Below are 20,351 nucleotides of genomic sequence, written 5' to 3'. Positions count from 1 at the left end.
AAAGTTGGCCTGTTCGCAGCATTTTGTGTCTGATTCCTCAAAAAACGTTCCTCAAAGCATGGTGATTAGAGCAGAGGGAAAAGTTGTACTGTGAACTTATGAAATAAATGCATGGCATTTCTCAAAATACACAAAGTCTGATGAACACAGTTGTCTGTCAGTGTTTGCATTTTACATACGCTTCATGGCTATTGAGGAATATATTCATAGCAAGATTTCAAAGCACTGTAACTAATCCATGTATATTAAAGTCTGTGACATTTTATAAGACAGCTGAACTTTTAAGAAGTCTTTCAATGGAGTTTTGTTGAGATCCTAGAATAGTTGTCCATTTGCAGAGGAAACCAATTCCTGCACTGCTGCCACAGTTAAATCTCCTCCATCATTTACTGCCTTTCACAATTCACCTCTGACCCATGAAAGTGAGTGATTTAGGGGCCTTTATTAAAAAATAATAAGACATTGAATAGAATGAGCATTTCTAATAATTTGGTAAAACACTTAAAAAAAAATACATGAACACAAAATACTTAAGTAAATCATAAAAATTACTTCAGTAAAGCTGGCTTCTCTTAATCAGTGTAATAAGAAATACTGCATAAAGATCAGTCAGATGCATAAGTGTGAAGACTGTACCACTGATATATGAAAGATGCCAACAGCTGCCTTTACTTGCAGGGCAACAGCCTCTATCCTCTACAGTGCAAATTACTGAACAGAGTTTAAAGACTTCCTTTCAGACATTTCTTAAGATTAAGGAGGTGGGCAATGTACTTTTTTGATGGAATAGAATCAGCATGATTTCAGTCAGAAAAGAGAAAAAGCAATTTACCTGAAGAAGGTGACAAAGAACTGCACCAGATCCATGATAGTATTGTGCTGTGAGAAGGCAATCTGCAAATAAAATAGAAGTAAATTACAACATTTTCAGAGCCAACTGTTCTTTTTAGGTTGGGGCTTTATGGTTTCATGGATGATCAGCTTCAAGTGTAATTTCAGTCTAGTGTGCACACACCTGCATTCACCATAAAGTGAGGAGCATAACTAACTCCCATGTCTTTGTATCAACATACAAACAATGAAATATAGTCTTTCTGCTGAATTAAATTTAATAGAAATATCCATATAAAACTTGCTTGGTATAAAAAATGAAAGCAACATGCAAAATATTAATATATCATATAAATATAAATCATCTTTATAGTCAACTATGTTTTAACTATCACCATTTTCCATTTTAATTACAACACTGAAACATGGTTTTGGAAATGACAAAAACCATTTTGTGCTTAAAATTAATACATTTAAAATATTTTAATTGCATAATTTGAAAAAGAATGTTAATTTTCAAATAAAAACAGATAAATTCTGGTGCATAATAAACTCTTTCAAAGCACATTACTTTAAAGACAAAGTAATAAATGTTCCTTCAGGCTACATTTCTACAACCAAACTAGAACATGCATTAGTTCAACTCTTTACTGTAATTTTTCATGAAGATTTAATAATTATCTCTAAGACAGCATACACACAGACGCACACTCACACTTACATGGAATAGAGCCCATAATTGTTATTATAATTACTTTTCACTAATGTTAAGGACTGCACTTAATACTGAAGTTATAACTGCAAATATGTCTAAGTCCCTGAGTTGCTCAATGTTTCATAAAGTGCAACTATTAGACTAATGCTATGCAGAATTTCCTACTTTGAATTGCACAAAGTGTTTATCTAACTGTATTTTAGAAATCTTCATGCAGTTAAGATCTGATCATGGCTAGTAATTATTCCAAATTAGTTTGACTCCCTTTCACAGTCAGGTTGTGAACTTTTGAAATTATAACTCATGATACTAGATAAGTATTATTTTAACACAAAGCTATAATGTAAACTTTAGTATTATAATGGCATTACTTTGTCTTGTGACAGCCAAACAGCTAACCATAGACGAGATAACTTAAACACTAAGGAACAACATGCAAACTGGAATACCAGGAATAAGCATCGGGGCACCATCATGCAAACACGTCTCTTAAACATAATTTCTGCTTTCTCTTTACTAGCAATGTACTGCTGCAAGTAATTCTGGCCTTGGAGCCAGTGTAAAGACAAGAAGCTGACAACCATGTAGGATTAAAGCAGGAGAGAAAAAAATGGTCAGATTTGCTATTCCAGTCTAATCTACAAGTGTCTTTACACTTGTTCAATATAAGTAGAAATTTAATGTTCTCAGAAACATTAACTTAGAATCACAGAATTCCTAGGTTGGAAGAGACAAGATCATCGAGGTTACTGTCATGATGAATACTGCTTTAAAATTGAGAGATATTAGGGAGTTGAAAAAAGTTGAATACAAATTAGAAAATTCGGCAAAAGTGGCAAAGTATCTCTTAATGCCAACATAACCTTTACTTTCTATAGAAAAGATAAAACCTGAGTAAGGACATGAAGATTCACTTGGCCCGATATAAAAGTGCATCCAAAGCAGAAAAAATTATTTAAGAATCTTTGGTAACAGCTTGTTATATTCAATCTGTACTTTAAATGTACGCTAGAATCCCCTCAAATAATATTTAGCTTTCAAGTTAACTGCTGGCTTTTCCAGAACATTTTCTGCAAGTACCATATTTCAGGAGATGAACTAATACCAAGAGAAAAAAGCTTGTCAGTTTCAGCAGAGTTCATATTTTGTGACACTGTTAGAAGGCTATTTTCTGAATGAGCAATTATATTTTGCATTACTGCAATTATTTTCATTTGAGGTGTCAGCATTCACTGAAAGACTCTGTTACTCCAGAAACAACTACTGTCAAGGAAAAGTCCTGCAATGGAAAACTGCAATCTGATCAGTCTCATATCAGGACAGTATTACATCTTTTTTTTTTTTTTTTTCCTAAGAGACTGTGCTGCCATCATTTCTCTTTTTCAACACACAGCAAATATGAACCAAGCACACTTACAACATTTCTATGCTTTTGTATGCATACTAATGATTAATTACGATTTGAATATCCCTAAATTCAAGATGGGATAGACTTTTTTTTTTTTTTTTTTTTTTTACAAAAATACGGACATAATAAGAATGATTTTACATATTCCACCTACTTTTAGTCCAACAATCTACTTAAACAGTAGCAACTGTAATTTTTTTTGCTCAAGTTCTTGTTTACATACCTACATGAGAAATTTTATCTGTAAAACTTACTTGTTTGGTTGTACAGGACATAGTTTAGAACAACAAACAAACAAAATCCAGTAAAATATAAAGTTCCGTTCCAGAAGTAATTTCAAATTTTATCAAACATTATCTTTGAATGATGGTAAGCTCATGTTTAAAAGATGAACTACAGCATTTTCTGAAGAAACAGTACCATGCATCTTAGACTAATTTCAACACAGAATATTAACCAAAAAACTGATACATAATTTAATTATAAGTACATCATGAAGGAGCAAAGAATGTCATGAATCTAAGCCTGACACAAAGAACCATAACATAATTACAAAGATTTATTTCCATACGATTTTCATCTATATACAAATGGTATTGTCTTTTTTTTTTTTTTTTTTTAATTCTGCCTACATAGACAGAGGATGAGACAAGGAAAATTATTTCAATCCCAGTTTTCTACTTTGGAGTTAAAGGTATTGGAGATGAATATCTCTTTTTTTTTTTTTTTTTTTCATTGGCAATTTGCAACACATCACAGTTAAATAGCCCTCATTCTCACCAAAATATCTAATAAGCCTATGGATGCCACAAATATTGTCTCTATCTTCTAAATGAAGATCAAGGAGAGTATCAACTCCATCATTTCCTATGGAATACAATTACCAAGTGCCATGTGGTAAGTAATTACGTAAACCAAAAGACCTCTGCGAATTAACATGCAAAATTTCCAGCATATTACTGGTTTCCTTGTAGAAAGAAAAACAACAATACCTCTCCTTTACTGAGCCTAATACTGAAAAAAAAAAGGAAATATGACAACTTGAAAAACTATGATACATAATTTGCAATATAATTTCAGGTGTAGATGCTAATTCTTTCATTCACCAGCATTAGATCTCTAAAAGAAAATTACAAAATTATTTCTAAGTCCTTTAATGGTTTTATCTCAGCAAATTCATTACACATGATAAACTAATAGTCAGTTACTAGTAGCTTTCTGAACTGCAAATCACAAAACTTTAGGCCTACTACAAATCAAATGGCTTTGGTTGTGTTCAGGGGTCATGCAATGTCCAATTTCAACACCCAGTTCACAAAAAATAGAAGTTTGGCTTCTATTGCCCGAGCCTTCTGATTAAAAATATTTAAAAAGTGACGGAGCTCCATCAAGAGTGAAATGTCCAATAATTACCATGGACAATGTGAAACGGAGAAAAGATGAATTTTTGCTGGGTAGTTTGGAATATTCTAATAGCAGTGAAGCTCCAGCTATGAGGATCTATGTTAATAAGACAGAGCCATAGGCATCAATATATTTTTCACAAGATAAAAATGAGTCAAAGGCTCTTCTGGTTGCCTGGTACAGATGACCTGAAAGAAAAATAAAGGTTGGGAAGATTGCTCAGTTTAATTAAATATTAGAGCATATAAGACATAGTTTTCTTGGGTGGAGTAGAAGTGATAAGTAAGAGAGGACGATGAATTTATAAGATAGGAAAGTCATAAGGGAAAAAAGTGGGATAGACAGTTTATAACCTGAGAAACATGGAAAGATGAACATGTGCAAGGAAATTATAATATGCCTAAAACTGATACTTCTAAAGCCAATGCTTTTTGTAACCTAGTCTCAAGGTTCATCTTGTGAAGGAGTTGTGAGGTTCAGTACTGAGAAGTAAGAACTGCAGCAACTGTTTTATGAAAAATGCTCTATAATTAAACTCTAAGCAATTGCTTTCAACTTGGATTTAGCTTTGAAGTCTGATGCTTCTGTATCAGACACGAAGGACTTGTGTGTCTGAAAGTTTGTCTAACTTTTCCAGTTATCCAGCTGGCTTAATAAAAGATGCAAACTTTTATCTCCAAACCTCATCTTGCAATTTTAACTTAAGAAATATTGTTATAAGATATGCTTTTTCTATCAGTATTTCTCCCTCGATTTTTTACTGGGTGAATATTCCAGAGAGCGCTGCAAGGATAAACAACATTATCTATGTAATTTCTTAATTTTTATAAAGTTTTGGTGACATGCAAAATGTAGGAAATACACTTTATGCTGAATAAATGACAGTTACTGATCGGTGAATACGCTGAATTTACACTTTTGGACACAGAGATTTTTCTGATCTTCTAAAGTTAATGTCTGAAGGAACACATTTTTCCCCCCTGCTCTAGATGATTCATGTCAAATTCACCTTTGCCATTATTACCTGCCATACAGCAGTAGTACTCTTACAGAACAATAGGTCAAGATCTGTTCCACCACAAAAAATCAGACAATTTTGAAAGTCTAACTTAGGGACATCTTTCATATGGAAACAGTAAGTCTTGCCTTGGAATTTTGTGTCTTAGTTTGAAAAAGAAGCTAAAGAAATCAATACTAGAGAAATCAATCAAGCAAAAGGACAAAGAAATGGAAAATCAAGCACAACAAGAGCACACTAAATACTATATAACATTTGCAGTAAACATGAACCTAATCCATGAAATTGTTCAAATATTCAAATAATGTGCACAAAAAGCAATTTTAATCAATTCCCCATTTCATAAAATTATTCACTAATGTAAATTTTATCTGTGCAGGCTTTCAGACAGTGACCAAATACTTCCACTAATACAATTATTTCATCTTACACTGTTAACGAATGTAGAATGAACAAATAAGAGATACTAAAATAAATATGGGGTAAAATTTGGTAGATGGTCAAATTATTAAACCTGAAACCATAATACAACAACATAACCCAAACTAAACTGCCTGGACTGTGTTGATAATGCATACTTAAACCCACAGAATTATTACTTCCTTCAGTATCATCAGAACTGTAATTGAATTTCTTCTTGGATAAAACTATTACACACTCCCACACTGATACTGTGGATGTTCTGAAGCAGAAGGAATGGATATTGATTGAACATGAAGATTAACTCATTTTGTTGTTCATCCCTTTTTACATTTTCTTGAGGAATTCTTTTTGACTGAGACAATTCTAGACAATAAACATAAAAGTTGAGGAAAATATTTATGTAGGTTAGCACATTCTTGTACATAACATTTTATCAGGAAAGATGGTAAAGATCAAATATTGTCATAATTTGGGAACAGGTTGTTGAAAATTTTAGATATGTCATAGGCTTTTACATTTACTATTTGTTGTATGAGCTTTATGTATAAATTGTGCAGAAACTTGACTACAGAGACCAAAAATAGACTATTTTTAAAGACATCCTCTACTACGTAATATTTGGGTGAAAAAAAAAACTCTATTGATTTCTTGGATATCAGTAAATACATCACTGAAACTCATGATTTCTGAATAATCAGTAATCATGTAAGAAAAGATCAGTTACTGGGATATTTTGCTAAATATAACTACAACTGGGAGGCTAGTAGGAGGGCTAGAGAGAGAAAAGAATGGTAATAATTGCTCTTTCACATTGGGCTTTGAATATGAAGAATGACCTGCACCAGTGAAAAGCAAACGGTAGGAAACACTGTCCTTTTCTCCTGTGCTTTTCCCAACAGGCGAAGCACAAAATCTTTTATCTTCTACTTCAGTTAAAAAAAAAATAAAAATAAAAATAAAAAAATCCAAGATAAAGGACAAATTTGCTACCAATGAATCCAAGTTATTTCTGTCTAATTTAAAGAAACATTAAACACTTTCATGTGGAGGCAAAAGATTTTCATTTTTTCATTTTATATATTGACTTTCCTAGAAATGCAAAATGAAACTTGAAAGAATATTTCTGTGAATTTTGATGTGAAAATTAAAAGTCTTGTCAAAATTAGTAAGCTAGTTTAAAAGGGTCAGCAGACATTGGAAGGCACTTCGTAAACAAGTGACTGAAGTAGATGTGGGACTAATATTATATGGGATAAATTTACTTGTGGAGCTGCACTTTCTCTCTGCTAACAACATAGGGAGTCTATGTTTAGTTTAGATTATATACATAGTGTCAGACTTTGAATTAAGTAATATTAGGTAAGATAAATTTCTCCTATATTTTCTAAATGCTGATTAGCTATTTCTGCAAAATAGCATAATGCTAAAATAGAAAAATAAATAATATTCCTTCTTGCTGGAATGAAGTGATCAGAGAAGTAATATGGAGTTAAGTGCCTTCTGTCAGAATCCTACTGCTTTCTGCTGTGTTAATGCCAGAAAAGAATTTAGACCAATTTTGACAAACAGTCCTCCCAGTTGATGAGAATTAGTGATAGTAAAACTTTCAATAGAGAATGAAAGATGAGTTCAAGAAAATCAGACTCAGAATCACAGCCTTCACATCAAAATTTGATAAACAGCTTCTAGAGATTAGTTCTGCATGCTGAAGTCCTGTCTCTTGTGATGGCATACATTAGATTATCCAGATACCCACCCCTTTCTTTCTCAAATAATGTAATAATTACAGGATATTATTTCCACTACTGAGAATGATGAGAGGTTGAAAGATAATCTACATTTGTATTCAAAAGAGACAAACAACATCCTTAAAGTAAGTTTTTACAGCTGATTATTTTCCTACATTACACTTTGCCTATTAAAATCAATATGCATACACTATTATTTTACTGCTATATTTAATTTTGTGCATATGTACACATGCATACCACAAATGCATACTACACAGAGAAATCCTCAGTTATTAACTTTGAAGTAGTAAAGGAGAAAAACTGGGGGAGAGGGGCCATTACCTAATTTACAGTGTAATTTAGTATGCAAAATAACTTCACAATGATTAATACAGACATTATTAAGAAATTGAAATATTGAATATTAAAGTCAAAGAGAGATTGAAAGAGAATTAAGAGGCACAGACAAGGAAGAAACAACATGTTTAAAAATTAAATTAAAAATTAATTGACACCTATAGTACCTACAGCACCAGAAAGTTATTTCAGACATGTCTTTGCAAGACTGAGTTTTCTCATAAGCTGACTGTGAAACAGCAAAGTTTCTAGACAACTTATTCAGAAACTCTGTTTCACAGAAGTCTGTACTGGAGTAATTGGACAGGCAGGAAAATTAAATATAGAAGTTGAAGGAATGGAGTCAGGGAATCTTTCAGGCAGAGTTGAATGAACCTAATAATAGTTTTAAAAATGCTACAAGCTAAATTCTAATGCAAAGAGAAGCACTGCATGATGATATGGTTTTAGTCATCAGACTAAATTAAAGGAAAATCTATTCCTGTTGCTTGCTAGAATCTGATTTCCCTCTCTTCAGCTTTCTTGTTGTGACTTCTTGACATCTTGTTATGACTTAAATAAGTTAAAGAATCTCCTTCTTTGACAGTTGGGCCTGTTAGAGAATGTTTTCCTATGTTAGCATAACCACTATTGCAGGTAAAGAGAATAAATAACTACCTAAGTGCAGTAATACCTTCATTCTCATCTGATGTAGCATGACTGATGGATTACCAAAACATAAGGAACTCTTGCCCATACTAGAGAATCCCATTCAAACAACTAGCAGACTGCTGTCGCTCTAGAATAAGTCAAAACTGTAAATTATATTTATTCAAAAAAATAAATATAGGAAATCTCCGAGTTTATATATGTTTGATATAGACCCATATGATATTTTTGTCAATGTCAAAATGGAATTAGTGGTGAAAGGTTAAATCTGCTGGTGCCAGCACCCTACTCTCATGTTATTCTGTCAAATGGTGACTAGGAGTAGAGTTGATGAAGCAATTTGGAATCCTTTGTGGGTTCTTATATCCAATAAGATACCTACCAACCACCACTATACAGCTAATTTTTAAGTAATTGTTCTGTAATTACTGATGCTACAGAAAGCCTATTGGAAAGTTTTTACTTTATAGCATGCACATAAATGATTTAAAAAAAAAAAAAAAAAAAAAGAAAAGCTTCCTGAGTGCTGAAGTCAGAAAGATGGAGTCAAAATTACTTTGACAGAGTATATTTAGCTTTACAATTTACAATTCTGTAAATTTGTAATTTTTTACAATTCTGTCTGATGAATCAGAGAACATTCACTATGGTTAATACGTCACTTCTCAGCAGTTATCGTATGGTGCAGAGAAAGGTTCAGAGCTCTTTCTCATATGAAGAGTTAAAAACATCTCTGCAATTCAAGGAATACAATGCTCTAGTATACACCAGTCAGCACTTAAAGATCTCAGCTCTTGAATTGCTGACTGATCAGACAGGGTGCAGCAGGCACAGCTAGAAAAACCATTAAACCATGTCATCTTAACTAGGCAAACCAGAGCATAAGTTTCTGTTAGGGCAGCTAAAGAAAACATTTGTCAAGCCTGACGAGCACTTGGCCACTTCCCCTCCACTCCGGCTCCAAACCACCTTTTCACTGACCCTTGATGCAGAGAATCCTGCAACATCACATGCACTTAGCCCTGTTCCACCATAGAGCACATGTGGATGCAGAATGCCATAAGAAGAAAAGCCTGGTACTTTGCTTAGTTTGCACAATCCACAGAAGTTAACTCTGAAGGAAATTGGGTACCTTTTAAAAATGGAAATGCTTACAGAATGAGCAGAGGCAACCTGTGGAAAATGCATGCAAATTAAAGGGGAAGCATTCTGTGTAACACAAAATGTCTCACAAAATGGCATGCTTAGGTTTTTGTTCCTGTGTCTATTACAATGTACTTGAAATATGATTATGCTGACTCCCTGACTTCTCCTTACAGCCTACAGGAGAAAATAAGTGTTTGAGGATAAGGCTGCAGACATCTTAATGCTGTTAAATCCATATGTTCTGCTCTTCTGATCTAAGCAAGGGGTAATGGATGTTGCGGAAGGATACACAAGTGCCAAAATGTTATAGTGAATTAAACTTGTGGACAATTAACAACTTTGTACTTGCCTCTACTCAAATTGTATACTGTTCAAATAAGTTTAATTTACAAAGCTATCCAGATGGCTTAGCATAAATGACCTTTTACTATTTATCAATATGTAATTTTCTTACTGTTGTAGACTATTAAACAAAAATAAAATTCAAAAGGAATCAGATCAAATTAGAAAACAAGAGCTTTTCAGAGGCATGGAGCACTGAAGAGTGGCCATAGAGCAACTGATTCTGGCTTTTCATCTTCAATGATTGGATTTTATTTTTACTGTTAGTCTATAAAAATCTAAGCAGTGGCACCACACCACGACAAATGTATTTAAAGAGTAAATGAGACTCAAGTTGAAATGGCTGAAGGAAGTAATAGTGAACAGGTATTTAATTATTTTCTATTTTTAAAGAGGTTAATAGCAGTCTTATTTCTACAAAGTGTCACTTTAAACCTACAATAGAAGTGTAATCTTATTTTATATAAACTAGTTGATAGTGCAAGTTTCAGCTCACCAAAAAGTGGACCCTGATTTCATACTAAAAAATAAAAATCTGATTCATATGCAACGAGATACATCTACATTATACCATTGATCTGACAAACTCAAAAGTGTTTGTCCAATATAATGGAAAACAGTATATTGATCAAATGACCAGTGTTTAGATTTCAGTCCTTCAGGCAACAAATACAAATTTATAGTTACTTATTACAGAAACTAGAAAAATAATTTTTGACAAATATTTCATATGAACTAAGAAATATATGATTTCAGAACTGACTGATTATTCGCTCCTCCATTTTCTTAAGTAACTCAATTTTCATTAGACATGGATTAGAGGTCTTACCTAAAAAAAAAAAATATATATATATATATATATATATATATATATATATATATATATATATAAAAGCCAAATAAATATTAGTATTTCAGTATCTCAGAACTGAAATATTAACTGAAGGAAACTATTTCTTGAAAAGACTTTAAAAGATTTTAAAAACAACTGTTTATGTATACAGCATTCCATGGGGATTTGTTAACACAGAGAAAACGTATCCCCAAAGAAAAGAAGAATTCTTATATTCTAAAGTTTATAAACATGAAAAATGTCCTATTTTCTTTTCTGCATGGAAGACATTTTTCACCTTTCCTAAAAATAAATAAATAAATATATACATATCTACATAGAGCCATTTGAATAACTATAAAACTTAGTATGATTTACAGTTGCCATTTACAGTTCATGCCTACATGTATTTATAGAAATACATATAACAGTGAAAATGTGCTGCTAAAAAGTATAATGTATTTTTAAGAATCTGTGCCCTTCTCTGCTTAGATACTTAGTACAGCTGGTTTTGCCAGACAATCTTCTAGTTAACACACTGGTTAGTTTCCAGCTTAACAAAAAATGATAATAAAAAATTACGGGGCTACATAAGCTGGCTTTTTACATTTATGCATTGTTTTGTTCATTTTAAAAATCAAATAGTTAGAAAAGGCAAAATATGCACTGAAATTTGCATAAAGATCATGTCATTCAAAATAACGTATGTAACACTCATTGGTGAGATGCCAAGAAAAGGGCAAAGCATTTACTTAAACACGAAGAGAGTAATTTCCCAAAGTTTATTATTATAAATGAAGAGCATGCTATAAAGCTGCTGGAACTATGGAATACAAATTTTTTATTTGCAATAGCACTTTTCTTGATTACTCTGGATTAGCATATTTATGAGGTTACTCAGCCTCAGGTTTTAACCCACAAATCAAAGGTTTATATCAGCATGGGTAATGGATTACACCAAAGTCTACAGTCTATGATATCCCAAAGGTATCTCTCTTTCAGAAGATTTATGTATATAATACACCTTTATAGAAATTACATTTTCTGATCTTTTGCATGGTGCTTGGTGATTCCTCCCTCTAAAGTGTAAAACAACTGAAAAGAAGCATTCCCATTCAGCAGAGAAGTTCATTGATGAATCTTCTTGTTCCCCTCTTCACATATTGATAAGGCCATGAAAGAGGCTTTCATTCCTTGAGTGCTACAACAAGAGTAGAAGTCATTGTGACATCTGATACAATTAAACTTCCGAAAAGAGAAAGGGAAACTGTATTCCACTGATAATTTTGTTCATCTCATAAACAGTGCTAATGTAGGATAAACCTAGAAGATATCACCTGAAGGTGAAGGCTGACTACAGTAACACTGTTGATGGTACCACTGACCTCTTTTTGACTTCAGAAGAGATAGAATTTCAGCACAGAATGATAAAACAAAAAAAATATATATTAAATTCTTTGCCTCTCATGAATGACTATAATTGGACAAAAGATGTCAGAAAGGTGGCTCACTCAGGTGAAATGAATTTTCATTGTGAAATGATGGTAAATGAAGACAGAAATCCTCATCAAACTGTACAAGAAAAATGTCCATCAGCTTTATCGCTGCTTCGGTTTCATAGTGAAGATCTCCATCTATAGTCAGAAAAACTGAGGTACACAAAGAAGGGTCTGAGAGTCAATTACATTTGTGTATGTGAGAGTGAAGGTAAAAGAGGACAGATACTAACCTATATAAGTTCAAATATCCAACCTACAAAGATATGATAAAAAAAATAAAAATGATTAAGCTTTCTGTTTTGTATGTGTATTCCAAGGGAGCAAAAGTATTTCATTGTTGTTCTTTCATGTGAGAGATGCTGTCCACTTATTTATACAAGGACAAGACTATTCTAATAAACCTGCTGCTAAAATAACAACTGTTCTTACTAAAGGAAAAATATGAATGGCTTCAAAGAAAGTGGAAGAGGTTAACTGACCTAAAAAAACCTCAGTCTACTAGGAAAGAAAATATATAACACACAAGGAAGAAAATGAGTTTAATGTTCTCCCTTGAAGAGGTGATCAAAATCCAGAAAGTGACAACTGAGACTTTTACAAGATAAAATGAAAATTAAATGATGAGGATTAACAGAACACATTGTGATCCAATTTTGTTATGTTAATTTTACACTCTTTCATTTAATTTTTATCCCTCACTTGAAACTCCTATTATACTGCAAGCTGTAATAAATTTGAAAAAAAACAGAGACAACTGACAGCTTAGATTTTACCCAATTTTCTAATACATTCTGTAGAGTCAGGCTGATATACCACTGATGTATCATATATCATATCCTTGACTGATATGCTGTCAGATCCAGGGAAGTGTTTGGAAAAGATGCAGAGAATTTTAGAATGCTAGTAAGCAGGAACCTTTAATGTCATATTTTTTTTAAGAACTTGCAGTAATTAGCTGTGGAAAGGTGGATGAGTAACTAGCTTTCAAGGAGATTCAGAAAAATGTAAAACACAAGAACAGGACCTGCTAAACTGAAATAGTTTTTTCAAGAAGCCATGCTGGAAGATGAGCTGCCACCCATCTAACATTTTGGTAATGATACAATAGACCATGCTGATATACACTGGCAATGGTCATTTCTGTGAAACCATGGGGTTTGTAACAAAAGCTCCATAACTGAAATGTCAAAATGAGAGTGTAATGAACGAGACATATGTTAGCTAGAACTGTGATTTTGAAGGCTCCTTGCACAATTCAGAATGGGCTGTCCCCACCTCATGTACAAACTGCAAGGCACTTCATTCACACTCCCTTAAACTCATAAGGGCCTCAGTCATTTAGCAGAAGAAAAAATAAATCAAGGTTGGTAACACTGAGTACTTTCTATTCCCACTTTTTAAAATATTTTCAAACATGTTTTCCAGAAGTTGTAATCGTCTAATTAGGCATGTGCAAATGACTATCAACTACTCAGTTGTTGAACAGCTTTAACAAAAACCCAAGAAAGTAAACAGTGTTTTTTCTGTTAAAGTACATTATGCTTTCAGAGAGCAAAGGATAATACTATACAAGGGCCCTACAAAATTACTATACTGTCCTGAACTCTGTTGAGACATAGATGGTGTCTTTTCCTTTCTTATATTGAATATTTCATACCAACTCAAGAAAGAATCATTAAGATCCACTCTTGAGGACACAGCTATCTAAATTCTTTTTATTTGACTAGAAGAAATGGCAACTGTAGAGAAGAATTTGATCCCACAATAACGAATAACATCTTCTGAACAAAACAAGTATATGAGTCAGGGCAAAGATCCTGCATGGAAAACATTCAGGGAGATAATGAATTCAGTTTCTGTTGCACATATGCATACTTTGGAATTCTGAAACACCTTATTTGCTGCTCCAAATCTGTATGGCAGGGGAGTTAGGCAATGAGTAAGAAACCTACTTGGAAGAGTAAGTCAACTGAAGTTTGGGTATCTTCCAGCTTCAGTAAAATTCATGCTTCAGTAAAATCATTTCTATCTTTTAACTATGGATGTATTTCAAAAATACAATAGAGCAATTTCTAAGAAATCCTTTACTGTTTTATTTTTGTTGTTGTTGTTGTTTTGTTGTTTTTTCCTAAGGATCAAATATAGAGGATGTAGCTTTGCATGCCCTGCATGAACAGCTTTGGATTTAGACTGATTTTAATCACACTGCATAGGAGGCTAAGGGTCTTAAAAATTCAGTGCCTTCAAGATTTATAACAAGAATACAAGACAGATGGCCTTAAATATATGGAACATAAGACAACTACACAAGTGTGTGCATTATCAGGCATCACAGAAGTAAATGGAAAAAAAATATTTATAAAGCACCAATTATTCACATTAATTTCAGAGGGACAGGACAGAATATCAGGTTTAGGTACCAGGCTTCTACAGAAACCTAGGAAATTTGAGGTTTCTGCTTGCTCTCATTAGTTTTGACAAGGTTATTATTGACTGAGCTGGCTTCAAAATATATAAAACACTTTTGGTTACTGCAGCTTTTATAGGGAAAGATTACTTTTCCAAAACGAGAAAACATGGGAAAAGTTCTTGCTTAAAAACAAACATTCACACACACAAAAACAAACAAACAAACAAAAAACTCTTGCTTTAAACCTGAAATATTTTATTGGTAAGCTTTAGAAATAGAAAAAGCAGTTTTCACCAAAAATTTGCTACAAAATCACCATAGCTGATAAGCTCCAATTACTGAATAAACTTGAGCAGGCTTTTGTGAGAGTGGTACTGAGCAGGGTATGGAGGAACAAATATTAACAGTGCCATTCCCAAAGAGCCAAGTACTTTAAAACATAATCCTGACTTATTTGGCTTCAAGCAGAGCAAGGTGCTGAAAAATAAAGTTGAAAAATTAAAATCATAATGTTTACTCCCTGCAGGATGAACTTTCTCAAGTATGGTTTTTACAGGTATCTTTCTCGCCAGCAGCCATGTGTAATAGATATCCTCAGAGTATTTCAGGAAGGATTTTCAGTACCCTTTTTGGGACAAGAATACTGCAGAAGCAGTCTCTAAGATATCTTCAACTAAATGCATTGACTACAGTCAAAGAGAAAGTATTGTGTTTTGTTGTGTTTTTTTTTTTTCTCCCAATGGTTACAGAAATTCCCAAGATCACTCGATTTTATTGCACACTTTTTCCAAATAAGAACATACATTTTTCGATGAGAAATGAGCACATTTATAGAAAATACTCTCTTTTAAAAATATATTTATTATTTCTGAGACCTACTATTTAATTGCTTTCTACATGCAAGTTTGTTTCAAAATTATTTTATGCATTTATAGAGGGCTTAATGCTGATTTATGTTGTTTACTGAAATCTTGATTTACCCTGTTGGGAAACAGTTTGATGAAAATAAATAGTGTGACCATATTCAAATGTTAGAGGAGATTTTCACAGATGAAGTATTCTATAAATTTCTTCATTAAAAATGAAACTACATTTTTTTCAGTTAAAATATATTCTTATTAATATAGTTTTTAAAATGTTAAGACAAATTATTTCATATTCCAAATGCCTCTTTCAATATGAACCTAAATCAGATCAAATTAAAATATTGGAAATATCATTTAAACACAAGAAAATTTTTACTGCAAGGGTGACAGTAGACTAGAACAGGTTGGGCTTGATTTTTCATCCTTGGAAATATTCAAAATCTGAGTAGACACAGCCTTGGGTAACCTGCTCTAGTAACTGTAACGTAATGCTTAATTTGTAAAAATAAATTCTATGCTTGTTCGTTATTGGTCTAAGTATTGCATTGTAAAACAATGTCTGCTTTATGGCTGTCTCTGTAAAATACTATTCATTTAATTTTAACCTACCTGAATAGTTGTTTTTTTTTTTTTTTTGCTAGTAGACAGACAAACTGAAAGGATTATCACATTTTACGACAATTAATTGAGCTCTTTTGGTCCTTTTTTCTTTTCTTTTATTATGGACTTATTAGACTGCCAGTCGTTTGCAACATCTGGAAAAACTGTATGCATAAATTGAATGTTGAATATTCTCTTTACCTGAATTTTGTGAACATGATGACAGATCTAAAGGGTTACGAATCTGGTGAAGGGCCTGGAACATAAATCCTATGAGAAGCAACTGAGGGAACTGGGGTTGTTTAGTCTGGAGAAGAGCAGGCTCAGGGGAGACGTTATTGCTCTCTAAAACTACCTGAAAGGAAGGTGTGGGGAGCTGGGGATCAGCTTCTTCTCACAGCTAACTAGTGATAGGACTAGAGGGAATGGCCTCAAGCTGTGCCAGGGGAGGCTTAGGTTAGAAATTAGGACACATTTCTTCACAGAAAGGGTAGTCAGGCATTGGAATGGGTTGCCCAAGGATTTGATGATCACCGGGGATGTTTGGGAAAAGTTTGGACCTGGCGCTTAGGGACATGATTTAGTGGGGTGATATTGGTAGTAGAGTGATGGTTGGACCAGATGCTCTTGAAGATCTCTTCTAGCCTTAATGATTCTATGCATGGAGAAAAAATAGAATATTTAAACTTACAGGACATAGGAAAATGACTGTTGTGAACTAACAGGGTGATCAGGTCTCATGTCCCATAGTGATTAGTCATCCTATCAGGATGATTAGTTTACTAAAGTCTACAGAACACTCATGAAGACTCATGCTCAGACACAAGCTCTATTTGCCAGTATTCCAAATAAAATCTTATATAGAAATAAATTTAATTTAATTTATAAATAAATAAATAAAAGATAAAAAGAAATCTTATCTATGTCCTTGGAAACATTCAAAATTCATTTGGACTTCATCCTGGGCAACCTATTCTAGCTGACACTTCCAGAGCATTTGGACAAGATAACCTCCAGGGGTACTATATAACTTAAAACTTTCTGTGATTCTGAGATACCAATAAAAATAAGAGGCAAGAAATTAAATTTCTGTGGTAAGTCTACTTTCTATCTCCTGATTCTTGGTATGCAAAACAATGTAAGATATTAAAATTTTTTCCACTTAATTTAGAAACTCAATAGCCACAAAATTTGATACAGAACGCTAATGTAAAATAATACAGATTGATATATGTTATGTGCATATAAACATGGGTTTGAAATGGCCCACATATCAATAACTACAACTGGATGTACCAGAGAATCTATTAATAAGGCTATGGACAGCATAAACTTTCATAAAGTTACTACATTTGAATCCAAAAAAAAAAAGGTTGAAGTTAAAATGCTTTGGCAGTTCCCAACCATGAAACTTTAAGCCATCTGACTGCACAGCTAATCCCTGGTGCTTTCAAGTTCTTAAATTCAATCAAACTTAAAATTTTATTACAGCAAAGGGGAAAAAATCCCTTCATGTTTACATTTGTACTGTACCTGCCTTAGCTAAAAAGCATCTTTCCTAAAAGCAGGAGTCTTAATATCTTCATCACTGGTATTTGAAATTGTCTTCTGTCAGTTCAAAGATTGGATAAAAAATAGGACAGAGAATGGACCAAATTAAGTAATAAGTAGGGATGACTACAGGAAAAAGAAAAGAGAATCCACAGAGGGTCTTCAAATGTACATACATAGACATATTTTACTTTCAATAAGGAATATTTATGATTAAATTAAAATCAAACGGAAATCTGTATATGGTGTATCAACATACTACAAATATAAGTATCTTCACACCAGACTTAGAATTTTGTTTTTCTGAAAAACAAAAGTCTCTTTTTGTTTTTCAGAAAAGCTTTAATACTGAATTGTCTATAAGGCAAATCATCTAGAACCATGTTTTATTTCTTAGAGTTAACACTAGAAATAAGAACCTCTAAGCAATGCAATTTACTTGTGGTGCAATCATCACTGTCCACCACATTAATCAGTTTCTTCTGCTGTGTTGTATTTCTACTTCTCTCTCTCTCTCTCTCTCTCTCTCTCTGTATGTATATATATATCATAGAATCACAGAATGGCTTGGGTTAGAAAGGACCTTAAAGACCACCTAGTTTTCTGGGATTCTGATTTTTAAAATATCCATTCACCTCCCATTTCAAAAAAAAAAAAAAAAAAAAAAAATCTAATATACAATAATAAGCCTTAGGCAGTAAAGTTTTAAAACTTTAATTTTTAAGTGATACATGTATGTAGTAAGATTAAAGTATTACCACTGAATCTTTGCATATCTTTTCATTCAAAATTATATCAAATAAAAACGGTTGCTCTGATTTAAACTTCTGTTCTTTGCTCATTTATTTTGCAGTAATGTATTAACTTTATAGTATAACAAAAACACAATGCCAAGGATGAACATACCTCAATAGTGAATCATCTCTGTCACAAAATTTCTGATGCCTTCTCCTTAAAATGAATTAATTTATCCTTATTTTTCATTTGCTTCTTATCTACTAAAATTCTATCTATAAATTTTAGTCACTTGTCAAGGTCTCCAAATATTTATTGTGCTATAATTTAAGAGCCTGACAAGAATCAAATACACCAGAACTCAAGTGCAATTTCAGGTCAACTCCTCCTTTATTGAGCATTGATATGTTTTGATCTGTTTCCTTGACTAAGTCATTATACCAATATTCCATTTGACACATCTGTTAAAGATGTTGTTTTTGGAATGTAAAAATTCTGACTAATCTGAAAAGAAAGTTACAGCTCTCAAATCAAACCAAAATATTAATAATTTTCTCTAATGCTTGCAACACAGTTTATCATAACTGTGATTATTTGAAACTGCAAACTGCCCATCCCATCCCCCCTCCCCCCAAAAAAAAAAAAAAAAATTGATCTATTTGTTTTGGAAAGCTAATTTCAAACAGATTACCAAATTATCTTAAATGTTATTCAAAAGGTTTGTAATAAAGTGGCACAATACACTACTAAAATACAACAAAAAGAAACCTAAACAACAACAACAACAAACTAATGTGTAATCTAAAGAAATAAGTGATATTACCAATTTCAGAATATTTTTACCCTATTAACATAAACATTCATGAACATTTCATTATATGTCATATTATAAATTGTATCTTAAATTTTTAAAACCTGATAATCAGTTGGGGATGGTGACCAATTACTGTTAATCTGTGTGTGCCTTTAAATAAAACTCCAAATTCCATTTTATTCAGTACAGTAGAAAGAACAAACTCTATTCTTAATAGGGATCAAGAGTAATATGTGAAAAACTGAAGTGGTTCAAAGCAACTGAAAATAAGGACTAATACATTTACTCTACACTTTCAAGTGGAGAAAAAATAAGTTCTGAATCCCCGATAAGAAAAAAAAAAAAAAAAATAATGTACGGAGTGGTGGTGACTTGAAGATGATGAGAGTGAAATGCTATGGAAAGGATATCTGCTGGCAGCTTCAGAAGATGAGAACCATCAGACCTGATTCTGTACAAAGAAAGGAGAAGCTATGATGCTAAAAGAGCTTATTAAAAATTTCTAGCATTGAGTAAGCCAGGTTTTTAGGGTCAGTGATACCAGTGTTTATTCACCTACGAACTTGTAGGTGAATACTTGTAGTTCATCCATAGTCAAGACCAGTGTACTAAAGAACAGAAACTCTGTCAGAGACATTTACTTCTAGGGATTTACTTGTCATTAAAAAGCTGATTGTCTTGGGGAGTAGGTCTTCCACAACATCTAAACTGCAATTTGAGATGTACTATCAGAGGCAAAGCCTGAGTCAAAAGATGAGGATGCAGTTGGTAAGCTGAAAATTTAGAAACTTAGTCTAGAGTCAAAAACATGAGTTCCAGAACAGTCAGAAACTGACTCTTTGAAGCTGAGGTATGTATAACCTCCAGAGCATCCACAGCTTTAACGGATTGGCAGAATCTGAAACTGCATCAAACTGGCCAAGACCTTTCATCCTCTGTGTGAGAGTAAATGCCATAGTGGGTGGATAAAGAAACACCTCACATCTCAGTGCAATGTTTTTGGGTTATATATATTTCAATTA

The 20,351-nt window shown here is 32.8% G+C and overlaps 1 protein-coding gene across 17 annotated transcripts in view; it reads right to left on the bottom strand.

Annotated features, from left to right (window-relative positions):
• The window catches only part of ATRNL1 (attractin like 1), a 493,325-nt gene that overhangs the window by 240,330 nt on the left and 232,644 nt on the right, over nucleotides 1-20,351 (bottom strand). For all 17 annotated transcript variants that reach the window (XM_072039818.1, XM_072039817.1, XM_072039820.1 and 14 more), the window contains one exon: nucleotides 833-894. In XM_072039818.1, coding sequence (XP_071895919.1) covers nucleotides 833-894 — 62 coding nt within the window. The remainder of the gene's footprint in view (nucleotides 1-832; nucleotides 895-20,351) is intronic.

Source organism: Anas platyrhynchos, chromosome 6 (genome assembly GCF_047663525.1).
Source record: "Anas platyrhynchos isolate ZD024472 breed Pekin duck chromosome 6, IASCAAS_PekinDuck_T2T, whole genome shotgun sequence".
NCBI classification, from domain to species: Eukaryota; Metazoa; Chordata; class Aves; order Anseriformes; family Anatidae; genus Anas; species Anas platyrhynchos.
Note: the sequence above shows the minus strand (reverse complement) of the source record. Positions and strands in the feature narration are given on the sequence as shown.